Source organism: Fistularia commersonii, chromosome 7 (assembly GCF_037954325.1).
Source record: "Fistularia commersonii isolate RoL2024-O1a breed Wild chromosome 7, RoL_Fcom_v1.0, whole genome shotgun sequence".
Classification (NCBI taxonomy): Eukaryota; Metazoa; Chordata; class Actinopteri; order Syngnathiformes; family Fistulariidae; genus Fistularia; species Fistularia commersonii.
This window is the reverse complement of record NC_141290.1, coordinates 15,949,116-15,962,025: the sequence shown is the minus strand read 5'-3', so window position 1 is coordinate 15,962,025 and position 12,910 is coordinate 15,949,116. Positions and strand designations below refer to the sequence as shown.

General features: G+C 40.7%; 1 protein-coding gene across 3 annotated transcripts in view; it reads left to right on the top strand.

Moving 5' to 3' along the window:
* Nucleotides 1-4,505, top strand: part of LOC147232897 (plasma membrane calcium-transporting ATPase 1-like) — a 106,811-nt gene extending 102,306 nt beyond the window's left edge. For 2 of the 3 annotated variants that reach the window (XM_086150041.1, XM_086150038.1), the window contains one exon: nt 1,359-2,266. In XM_086150041.1, the coding sequence (XP_086006167.1) occupies nt 1,359-1,363 (5 nt within the window). In that variant the 3' untranslated portion in view covers nt 1,364-2,266. Of the gene's footprint in view, nt 1-1,358 lie in introns of all 3 variants that reach the window. The other variant, XM_086150040.1, reaches the window with a different exon arrangement.
* Nucleotides 4,506-12,910: the final 8,405 nt, after the last annotated feature.

Below are 12,910 nucleotides of genomic sequence, written 5' to 3'. Positions count from 1 at the left end.
CAAAAAGGGAGCGTTGACAGGTATTTTAATAGTGCTGGATATCCGTCATTTCCTGCATAGCTTAGTACTATTTTTCTAAGAAGATAAAAGATGTCATATCTGCTTTGATGTATTTTAAGAAACTCTTGTGGAAAGTGAAACATTGACGGAATATTTTTTTAAAAAGTGACAATCGGGACGAAGTTGAGAAGTGTGTGTGAAATTTCGCAAATTTTGGTGGAGGGAGGGTACCTTTGGGTTTGATCTTTGGAGGATTAGATTGCAGAAAGTGTAAAAAGCCAGCTGTGTGCGTATGTGTGTGTCTAAGGGCTGTCAACTTCTGTCTTTGAACACTCAGATTCAACCTGTTTCCAAAATCCAACTCCTTGTATGACTAAGTTTCAGGCCATCGGGTGATCTGATGAATTTCTGGCAGACGCCAAAGTTTGACTTCTTGGTTGTGTGAGATGTTCCAGATTTAGACTTGTAGCCTTCATCATGAGACAATCATAAACTGAATTAACACTAATGATGTCTTCAAGTATTTTATTGTATGTTACCAGAAAATTCAGGCTGGTAAAAATCTGTGCGTGCGTGCGTGCGTGCGTGCGTGCGTGCGTGCGTGCGTGCGTGCGTGCGGGCGTGCGGGCGTACGGGCGTGTGTGCGTGCTTGCGTTTGTTTTTTTCTGATATGTATGAGTAGTGTGAGAATTTTTACTTTCCAAACCATCTTAGTGAGGATAATTAGTGTGGGTTCAGGCTCAGTTCAGCAGGATAGGCAGGGGGTTTAAGATAGTTCAGGTCCAGGGGAAGGATGTCTCAGGGAAATCTGGGCACAGGACAAGTCTCTGGTGTTTGCAACCTGAGCAAACCATAGATTTGCATATGATAACTAATATCAGTTCAAAAAACAGCAACTTTGATTGTTTTACATGCAAAAAATAAGCCAATGAATCCACATGCAGTCATACATCCGAGGTTCAGGGTACAAAGGACTGCAGTATATTAATGTATCTCCTCACTCAAATCTCCTAGTGTGGTGTTTGTGGTTTGTTTTGCTGCTTTTGCAATTTGACCCTGCTCCCACATTCAGCTTCCTGCTGGTACGTATTTTTGTTGCACTTGGTCGCTCCTGCATTTGACGGACTCCGACACCATGTTTTCACCGTTTAACGTGATACTTTGTGGATTTTGTTACGTTTTCTGACCATGTGTCCACCCAGCCATTTCACCTGTGAGCATCTTGTCTTGTGTTCACGTCCTCCGTGAATCAAACCCGCAGACTGGCTCTGTGTCCCATCATAGTCTGCTTCCTGTTTTGTAGCGAAGACCTGATGTCTGAATCTTCCACTGACACTTGTCTTCTGTCTTTGTTGCAGATTAAGGTGGTGAATGCATTCCGTAGCTCCCTGTACGCGGGGCTGGAGAGCCCAGAGTCCCGTAGCTCCATCCATAGCTTCATGGCCCATCCTGAGTTTGTTCCCCTGTCTGAGGAGGAGGCTCGCATCACCCCGATTGAAGAGACTGGCGATGAGATCGAACCCCTCCCCAGTGCCTCCTCTGAGGCAGGGGAGGAGTAGACGCGTCCCCCTTGCAGCCACAAGTCATCCATCTGAGCATCCATCCCCACCTCCCTCCTCCTCATCAGCATCATCCACCATCTCACCCACTGAACTGTTGCATGAGGGGGGAAGTTCTCAATCTGCTCATGTTCCGCACACGATCCCTCACGTGGTCGTCACCTCCTGCCACACTGCATTTTTCATACTGACTGTGGCGCCGTTCTGCCTGTAAGTTTGTCCCTCCTCTCCCGCCACCACCAACACCGTCATACACATGATCCAGTTGAGGGTGGAGCCCAGAGTCTCCACAGTGGAAGGCCTGTCCTTGTCCATTCATGTATATTTTTTACTTGATGATCCTTTTTGAAAGGCTTTTAAACTTCGTTGGGTTCGATCTTCGCGGGTCTCGCAGCAGCATGTTGTGTTCTGTATTCGCTTCATTCCTGCGTATACGCTCTCGAAAACGGCACAGAACTTTACAAAGAGTGCAGCGATTCTCATGTACATACGCTTCCGCTCTTCTACACAGCTAACAGCCAGGTTTGGTGATCAGAAGATTTTTAGGCAAATGCAAATGTAACCTTTTTTTTTTCTTTTTAATGTTTGTTTTTGAAAACCTCTAATGAATGTTAATTAGTGGTTGATTCAAATCCTGGGAATGTCTTGTGAGTGTGACACTACAGTCTTTAAGGTTGAACTGTTAAAAAAAAAAAGTTCTTCCCTTATCGTGTCTTTATGTGTTTGTTTTTCTGCTGCTGTGTTGCATGTGGAAGGACAGAATGTTTTCCAACCCAAGAATATCAAACAGCATCCAGAGAGCGCTCACTTTCTGTCCTCATCTCATCCAGTCAGGGGTCTGGTTCTCTCTGCCCGCCACCCACCCTTTTCATATAACCACGGCGTTGAAACACGAATGCGGCTCATTTGCTAGTAGGATGCATGTTATGTTTCATTCGTGTTAAATCGCATGATAACCGATGAATGAATATTTGGGAATCTGTTTAGTCCAGCCATCTGTATGTTAGTCTGCAGCAGCGCCTGTTCAGAGCACCGTCAACTTCCTGTCTGTAGGGCGGAACTTTCTGTCTGCTGTAACAGGAGGTCAGGATACTCACATGGGGGGAATACCCTGACGGACCTGAGCATGGCAGGTTTATTGTTCGGCGACATGTTCTTCCATTGAGCCTGTCAGTATGACCCTCGCCATCTAGCTAGGTGAGTGTGTTTTCTGTGGGGGGTGGGGGAGCGGAGCACTTCCTGTTTGTCAGTGATGGGTTTCAGTCTGTACAACAACAATGCTAACACTGCACTGCCATCAGACGAAGACTAAATACATCAGCAAGTTTGACATGGACGTTTGTACATATTTTTACTCGACTGCTCTACGCCAGCCTGCAAGGCCCATGCGCAGTAACTCCACGAATAGAAGATTGAAAATATGACATTAAATCTGTCCAAATAGCTCATAGGTCCATGACAGGTACTGCGTTCACTTCAGATGTACCGTTACAAAATGCAGCAATGAAGATTGAAGATGAAGGTTCATTCTCTGTGAGGCCGGTTTTAGCCAAAAAAGTGTAGTTACGTGGTGACCGTCTGGGTATTCTTTGGAACAATGCCACTGTTGAGTTGCTTTAATCCCGTTGAATTGCTCCTTCGACAATATTTCTAGTTCTCTCTACATCCAGGACCCAAAACATTTTCACTGCGTGCAACCTCCCGTCATTCAGTGGGCTCTTAGACTTAGAAGCAAGTGAACTCACACTCACCTCACTCAAATTTCCCAACTTTTCCCAAATCTAGATAGGATGTTGAAATCCCTCCACGGGGCTCTTCTCCCACTCAGAGGCCTCCAGTGTGCGTCCACAGGGAGTCATCCAGGAGGCCCATTGAGACAATGAAACACCTCCTTTCAACTGAAGGTTTCCTCAAAACTCTCTCGAAGTTTATCCCAGAGCTTTGATCTTTGGTCTCTTTCCTCCAGACAAGGAGTTCCTGGTCAAATTTAAGGATTTTGAAGTGTGGAAGAATAACTTCACTGAAGTTGTTTTAGTTCTATTCATCATTAAGACTCTCATTTAGAGTAAAACTGGCTGCGCGATCTGAAAATTGTTTTTACAACAGAAGTGATGAGTCACAGGATGTTCATTTCCTCAGACAGGAAGTTGATGAATCTCTGAAAAAGGTCTAGACCGTTGATCTGTGTTTAAAGCAAATCTTAGTACCACTTCTGATGTTTTCCTTCCCTTTTTTGTCATATTTAAAAATCAACTACATAAGCTGTTAGTCACATCACACAGCCAGCGGCAGCGAGGGTGTTTCATTATCACCATCCTCTGCCTCCTCCTCCTTTGCACTCTGCTGTGTTTGATTATAAAGCACCGGTTTTACAGGAGGCCGATGACGTCACCGGTTATCCTGTAGAGTTGAACCACTGTGTGTCCCTGCTGCCGCTCAGTTTGTTCCTAGGTTTGTCCATAGGTCTCTGGATGTAATCGTTCGCAAATCTGAAGCAGCAATGCGTGTAGTTCCCTCTCAGTGACTAGCAGCCATTAACCGACAGACAGGTGACAAATTGATGGGGAGAACGAACAATTGAGTGGAGAGACGGGATGACATCCATCGGGGAAATGTGAATGTGACGCCTCAAACAAAGTAAACACCATCCGCTGTCAAAACAGCAAATGAAGGAATCATTTTGGGAAAGACAGGTTGTAGCCCAAGATACTTTATGTTGGTTTCCCGTGAAATTTGCCGCCTGTCCGCAGCCTCCAAACTAGTACACTATCGAAGCAACATGCTACTACTGCCATATTTCCCTTTCAGTCATGACTAGGTTCTTCCTCTTCCCTCTGATGAGCTTTTTCTATGTAACTCAGAGCCATATTTTATAGGTTATCTGTATTGTTTTTTAACTCATTGTTATCAAGGTTTCCTTTGGACTTTCTCACCCCCCCCCCCCCCACCTACTTTACTCCAAACATGACCAAAAAAAAAAAAAAAAAAAAACAAAGCAAGGGGAAAATCTTCAGTCGTCACTGCCGAACCAAGTTTAAGGACCTCTACAATGTTTACATGAAAAGCGAGTGGGTGGCAGTTTGCCTGCGCTTCTCTCATTCCACCACTTCCCTTTCATTCCCTCGCTTTTCCCAATCTACTATTTAACTAAGTGGGGAATCTTTCTTGCATGGTTTTCATATAAAGTTCAATGTTTTGCTCATTTTTTATAATTCTTCTGTATTTTTATATTAAGTGCTTTTTAATATTTTGGAGATATCTGAATATATATGTATAGGCTAAAGAGTTTGGTGACAGTACAGTACATGAATGAGATGAATCTACTGTGGACTCTACCGTCTTTTTACAGTTCTCGAAATATTTATGCCACGTGTGTCATCTTGGTCACCTGATGTTAGGGCTCAGAAACCTGCAAGTGACTTGTTTACTTCCTATTCAATTGGAATCTTAAGAATCTAGACTCATCCCCCCCCTTTTTACACAAGTATATTCACTTAACCCAAGATGTTGTGACACACTACACGTTTTGTTTTGTTTTTTTCCCCAATTATTCAATGCCATTAGAATTCAGCAACTGCAACGTTAATACAGCTAATTGTATCAAACATCATATGGGAGTGTATAATTATTCATCCGACCTTTGGATTTCTTAAAACACCTCGGAGACTGATTTGTCTGAAAGGAGTGGACTGGTGCTGTTTTCCAGACAGCTGGTGTCAGAGGTGACTGCCCGAAAGACGACAAAAACTGTGTCCTGCTTCAAGCACGGCCTCCTTTACTCTGATTCAAAAGACCTGACGTTTCCAGGCGTGGACCAAAATCAAAGAAAACAAATTTTGAGGACCAAAGCAGAGGTGGTGAATATTGATATACACCACTGACTGTGTCTCCACAGTTTTGTAGATGCTTCTAACAGATGTATGAATTAATAGCTAAACCTCAAATGGGTTTCAGAAATGAGATCACAATTAATTTCACTGTAACCAGTTTTAGCCTTTGTTTTCTTTTCCTTTCGGCTGCTCCCTTCAGGGGTTGCCATAAACCTTCATCTGACCCTATTCTCTATAGCCCCCTCTGTCTCCCCAACGAAATTCATGTCCTAGTTTTCACCTTTGTTTCTAAGATGAAAATTAGCTGTCTGATCTCTCATATTTTCAGCCCTCTCAATTATGAGCTTCAGTCTGCAAAACTGTGTAGCATTGTTAGCTTAGCAAGCAACTCTGGATGACAATGTTGATCAAATCCATCACGACAGCTCCGTTCTGCGCTGTTTCTTGGAAAATCTGAAATAGCTTGCCTCTTATTAAATATAAGGTGTAAGCCAAGCCTGACTTTTCCAAATTCCAAATAGTGTGAAGAAGTGTGGAAAAAGCATTAGCTCCCATTGAGCTAATCAACAACAGGAGACACGGTGCCAGGTTAGCTTAGCATGCGACATTGGGAGGCGTAATGAAGAACAGCAGCCTTTGTCAGATGTTACTCTTTAACGCATTAGTGCTGCTCAGTGAAAAAAAAATTCAGGTCAAATACGAACGTAGAAATGTAGTATTTCACTCAGAAACGCTCAGATATGTATTTTTTTCCTTTCAGCAATTTAGTACTTCAAAATTAACTTCAGCTGAGTAAATCAAGGCCAAAGAAGGAAAAGTAGGTACATCTCACTCATTCATTCTTGAATATTGACGAGTGAAATGTGAAAGTTTTAAAAGGGGCCGTGTCTGCGGTAGGACACACTCACGGACGTCATCACCATTTGATATAAATATCTCCATCCAGGAAGAAAGCAGGATTGTTGAACCGCTGGTGACATTACTTCTTCCTCTTCCTGCTGTGTGTCTTCTGGCAATTATGGCGATGTTCTTGTTTTATTCCCTACCCGAATGGGATAGAACACCTTCCTTCCTGCTGTGTAAATATTGTCAGACAGGTGAACAAAATAGGAAATGGTTGAGAGGGCAATCAGCTGATCATCACGTAGCATAGCTTTAAGAATGTTCTGCCAAAGTTGTTTTCACTTCCCCTGCACAAGTTTGTGAAATGTCTGCAGTCACATCACCCACCTTCACCCCTCCTTCCTGTATCTCTGCTCTTGCCCATGGCCTCGGTGTTGCTGTGGTGTTGGACTGGTTGCCCTCACGTCTCATGCATAGCGCCGCCACCAGGGACGCTGCAACACCTGCGTATGCTTCTTGTTTCAGCCACGTCACAGACAAACAAAAAAAAAAAAGAAAAACTCTGGATGAGACTCAGCAGCGGACTGAAAATCCTCACCTTGTCACCTGTCTTTTGTTCTCCGAAAGGTTCTTTATTATTCTGATTTTGGACGTTTAAAGATCCCAGTGTTTCCTGGGGAATTCTGTGAAGAAAGAACTGGCCTCCCGTCCAGTCGCCAAACAGCTTCCTGTCCTTGGATCTGAAGGAACCTTCACTTCCACTTTGAAATTCACAGATAAAAAAAAGTCAAACTGGAATAACGCAGCTGGGAACGTCCTACCCAACTAACATATATATCTATATATTTATATATGATATCGATATATTTATATCTAGTATGTATATGTGTGTATATATATTAGATGTAAGTATATAGATATATATGGTTTCTCAGTTGACATTAATGGCTAAGAAGACTGAAAAAGATTTGTTTTCTGTAATTACTACAATACAGTTATAGGCGTTGGTGTTATTTTTGTAAAACATACTCTCATCTGTGTGGCATGCATGACATATATACAAAATTTGGTGGTTTAAAGCAATATGTCCAACCTGGTGCGATTGGTTCCGTCGTGTTTTGTGTAGCCTAAAGCCAGAAAAGAAAAAAGAAAAAAAAACTGCATTTGGATAAAACTAACTGTTGAGTATATGTGTTCAATGTTCTGTGTTCTGCATGTTTTAGTATGGAATGAAACATCCCAAAATGTTGACTTCTTGCCAAGACGAATCTCAAAACACGCCCCAACGCTCACACACATCTCTGCACTGTGAGGTGAAACACACTGAGGAAATTAAAACTGTGTGAATTCTGATGGATGGATTGATGAAAGATGAAGATAGTTGTTTTTTTGTTTTGTTTTTTTTTACCCATGGTCTCTTTACACGTTCACACACACACACACACATATACACACACACACACTTTCTGCGCAGTGAGAGGAGGAGGGAGCATCATCTCACCAATTGTATCCATTGATATCCATCTATATGTTTGAATTATATCTCTGTTCATCTGATGATATATTGGTATGTGTCAAAACTAAACCTGTAAAATGTAGGGCTCCAAATGAGGATTATTATTTTGTATGCTTGATTTAATCTACTAGTTCTTTTTCGAACAAAACATTCTAACGTATAATAACTTTATTAATCCCTCATGAGGAAATTCGTTCTCGTCAATTAACCCATCATGGATGAACCATGAGCAGTAGGCTTCCGTCCATCAGCGGAGCAGTCAGGGGTTCAGTGTCTCACTCAACAACACTTAGACACACTAGGAGGAGCCCGGAATCGAACCAGAAATGTTCGGCCACAAAGACGAGTACTCTAGCTCCTGCGCCATGCCACCTCCAATAACAGTGGAAAATGCCTGTTTGAATTGTTTTTTTAGTCAGTCAGAAGATTTAATTTGCCTGTCAAAGGAAATCAACATTTTAGAAAATGAATGCAGAGGATGTTTGACTCTTGCCTGAAGAATCCTTGAAATTCTTATTAATCATTAAAATATTTGATGACAAATTTTCTCTTGATCGATTATTCCACAACTAATTTAAGGCTTCTTTGATGGTTACCACCGTTTTGTTTTGTGCAGCCATAAACCTTTTAAGTCCTATTATTCCAGGATTTTTTATCCTGTCAACTGTTCACCCTCCGTGAATAGAAGGAGGTGCCCAGTCTGATAATCCACCACATCTTTCCAGACTAAAATAATCTGACTCTTCCTTCTTGTCTTGGTGGTTAAGTTCAGCCTAACAAGCGCCAGATGACCCTGGGCGTTATTTGTTGGGCCAAAGCTTGTTCGTTTTATGTTCTTCAGCCAAAACAATTGTCGGATGTTAGTTTAGCCTGTTTAATTTGGTCCCAAATGAAAACTGACTCATCTTGACTGCAAACTGTGTTAGTGTGTGTTTTCAGTATTTTGCTGCTTGAGTGATTCCAACTAAAAACATTGATGTACCCACCAGAACTATAAAAATTAACTGAATGCCACATTTGTTTACAGTGATAGCCATCTTTGGTTTAATATTTTGTTTTTTCAACACCGATTACGATCAGACTCCTCCAAGACATGAGATATTGGGGATTTCTATATGCTAACATAGTAAGATATCAATATTCTAAACATAAGCATGTTAGCATTTTTAGTCTATGTTAATATGTTGCGGTCTGTAATTCTGTTTGTAATCAATACAAATATTGTGTTTTATATTTTTACAATTATTCAGCGAAAGAACCAAGTTCTGAAGTGACTAATCAGTACTAATAACAGCAAAAAAACAAAAAACAAAAACGATGCTACCTTGCTAGTTAGCACCGAGGTGATGGAAAGATAATAACCGGCACGCTTGAGTAGTGTTAGCATGGCCCTAGCCTCTGTAGCCTCTGCTAGCACATGTCTTTCGGCAGTGATATGGGCCAAGTAAACAGCAAATCTTCGTTGCTAATACAATTTTGTTTTTCCACAGAATCATTTTGTTTTCGGCCTCATTTTGCCGCCCCTCTGTGGATATTCCCACAATTCCGACCCTTGCTGTTTATTTGGTCCTCGTCTTTACCAGCAGACGCATGAAGAGGAAGAGGAGCAGGTTCGCTAAACTATCACCTGACCGCAGGGTCATCCCATCAACTCTTACTACTAATTCTGTGTTTTGGTGAATCTAAATAACCTTTCAGTGCTTCCGTGTTTACGTTAGAGTTGATGTGCTCACTCAGTGAAGGTGTGTTTCCTCAGGGTGTGCGTCACCTCAAACCGTCACATTCATCTTGTCTGTTTTTGTCACTCATCCTCTTCCTGTTTGCTTCAATCTATGCAACAGAATCCTCCAGCTGTGTCTCACACTCTCTCCCTCACACTCTCACTCTGTCCGCTTGCTGCCGTCCTAGTTATTCAATTTTTTTTTTTTTTTTAAGTTGTTTCTACAAACAGAACCACGAAAAGCTGTACATTGATGTGTGTGTTTAACAGCTGAACACACAGGTTAATTTCTTTACTCTTTTGTAAGATATGATTGATCATGTGGAATGCCTTGGTCTAAGTGTCATGTTGTTTGAACCTACGCTGAACAAAAGATGATAATCAAGCAACTGGGTTAGAGTTGTGAGATAAGTATATATAAATATATATAATATATAAATACATATAAATATACAAATCTATATACATAAAATAAAGCCATTGGAATTTGAAGTAAGCTGTCAATTTGTGATTTATTTTAAGATCACTTTCATGCCTGCATGTACTTATTTTCAAGTTTAAAGGTGCACAGTGTTGATGGCAAGAATCTTTTTTTTTTTGTTTGTTTGTTTGTTTTTGCATATTTCAATTTAAATAGTCACAGACAGACGCGTTTGTTCACCAAAAGCAACAGGTGAAATGTATCTGAAGAATTCAACAAGGAGTACGATGAAAAATTGGACAATAAAGATCCCATATGCTAATTGTTTAGAGTTCTTCACTGACATCTTGTATCCTGTGAAATACAAACTATTGCTACAAAAAAAAGAAGTTGATTTAATTAGCACCCTCTTATTGCAGAAATAACATCTCCTCTGAAATGACCTGGAGGGGGGCTGTACGAAGATATTTTATCCTTGTTTAAGTACCAGAGGGCTAAACCACATACAGTGACCCCATGAAACCATGATATAGACACAGAATATTGCAGATTGTTCTGTGTAACGCTCAGCTTGTCAGGTGATCATGTCATTATTGAGGAACCCTAGAACAGTGGGAAGGATCCTTTCTTCACTACAATCATGGAGAGTCTGCGCACAGTAATCCAGAGCCCTGCAGGGACACATTTCGACCACTAACTTATTTCAACTTTTTTCAGTTGATACAAAGAAACAGCAAAAAATGATTTTCTTTCTCTGCAATCGAAAATCATTACAGTTTCTGACTTGAAAATCGGCATGTCTGCAAAGATTCTCCTTTCTGAAAGCGGTGTTTTCTATGATGCAGTCGGGACTGATTTTCATGCTGTTGACCAGTTTGCCACCTGTTTGGATAGAAAAATTGCAGTGAGGCTGTGAAATTTGTTGAATTTATATTTAGTTTTGCTTCCTCGATCTGGCACTCAGATCAAATTCATGTTACGTTGTTAATTGTTTGGGGCACCAAGAGGAGCTTCAGACATCAACATATTCAACATATTCGTATTTTACACCTCCAGTCTTATAAAAGACATGAAACCATCAATTTTCAGGTTATGGAACCTTTAAATTGTTCTTCTTGCGTTCCCCTTGTCAAAATAAAGAAGCTAATGAATCCTATCAAATCCTGTCTGTACCCAGAGGCTCCATTATGACATGAAACTATTAAAAACCCATCAATGAGTCACACTGTCACACCCTATGATATATTAATTTATTTCCTTTAACTTACTTCCTGCAATTTATTTTTGTCCGATTCTCGAAAAGGGTGAAAATGGCACAGTAACTACAGATGTGTTTCGATCCACTGCAGAATACCGTGCCGTTTGAATGCACAATTTTTTGCATCAATATCATGCTTTCAGTGCAGAAATGGATTGGACTTGTTGTGCCCGCCCGAAGGTTAGACAGGCTTCTTGGTGAAATTGCATCACAGTCTTACTCCTAAAACAATGAGATTGCTGGAATTTTGATTGTCTAATGTTTATAATATTTTAGGGTGGTCTTATTAAAAACAAAAAGACATTGAATAATTTGTTTTGTCAGAGCTGGGAACACTTTGCAAAAATGATAATATGGAGCCACTGGAACCACAACACAGTGAACTTTAAACACAAGAGAATTAGGGAAGCAGTTCTTCAGTAAAAGGAAGAAAAAGACTAACGTCAGAAATATATTTGGTTTTAAAAAGGAACGACTCAGAGAAGTCTGATTGTGTGTGAAGTAGTTGAACATGGTTCAAATATCCTTGTTATCGCTTCTACTCTTCAGTCTGAAAATCAATAAAGGCCTGAGGAAAGACATTTTGTTCAGGTGTCTGAAGTTATACAAAGAAATTTAACATCTAACATTTGATGTTCTTCTACTTTCTGTATCTCCGGCATTAGATATTTTATTGTGATTCGGGACGCATCTGGCAATTTATTGCAGCCTGGGAAATGGACTCGGCCAGGAATCTTTTACTCTCTTAATTTCATGATTATAAATCAGTATGTTGTCCTGTAAAGTGACAGAAATGGTGAAAATGTTCCCAAAGCACAAATTTCTCTGAGGGTCTTTTGTCTGCATGTTCCCCCTATGTCTGCATGGATTTCCTCCAGGTTATCCAGTTTCTCCCCATAGTTCAAAAACATGCAGAAGGTTAATTAGAAAAACTTAGAAAAATTGACCAGAAATGTGAATGACAAATTTTCTGGCTACTGTTTCAGGGTGTACCCTGAAACTCCACAGCCCTGATTGCAGGTTAAGCGGTAGATAATTAATTTGATTAATAAATTAATTGATTTTTTTTCTCTGACAATGTTTCTGAACAAACCCGAAATTAACATTTAAAAAAAAAATGTTGAATGAGCAATTTACACATATTCTTCCACATAATGACAAACCTAGTCAAATTTGAATTTGCTCGGTAATTAATTTAATGTCTGGTTCTCTACTTTCAGTGGAGAGTGCTCCAGTTCTAGCTGTTTCTGTCGTTTGATACACTTCAAAATTAAAAATAAATAAATAAAAGAAAGTCTGCCGTAACAAGCTAAGACGCTTTTTAGCAGAACAAACTCAATTCCCTGGATCTCAAGCTAAGTATATATCTGTGGGATGTGACGGATGGCAGGCCACAGAGAAGTCACCCTTGAACCTCCTGGTCTTAAAGGATCTGCTGCCAGACAAAACACCCTCAGAGGACGGATGGAGTCCAGGCCTGTTTAGAAACAAATGGAAGCCCTACACCAATTAAGTGGGTGCTTATAATGATATGGCTTATCATTGTACGTTACCATAAACCCTTGAAAATTAAAGAAACATAACACGCCAAATCTCAGGTCCCACGAAATATTCTGGTTATGACTTTGAAAAGGAACCATTTTCAGAAAGCATCCTCTGTAAATGGACGCTTCCAGTTAGGATGTTCAGAAAAGTAGAATACTTGTGTTCTATGAAAACCTACCAATCGACGTCACAGGAGGAAGAGGAGAGAAAAGAGGCAG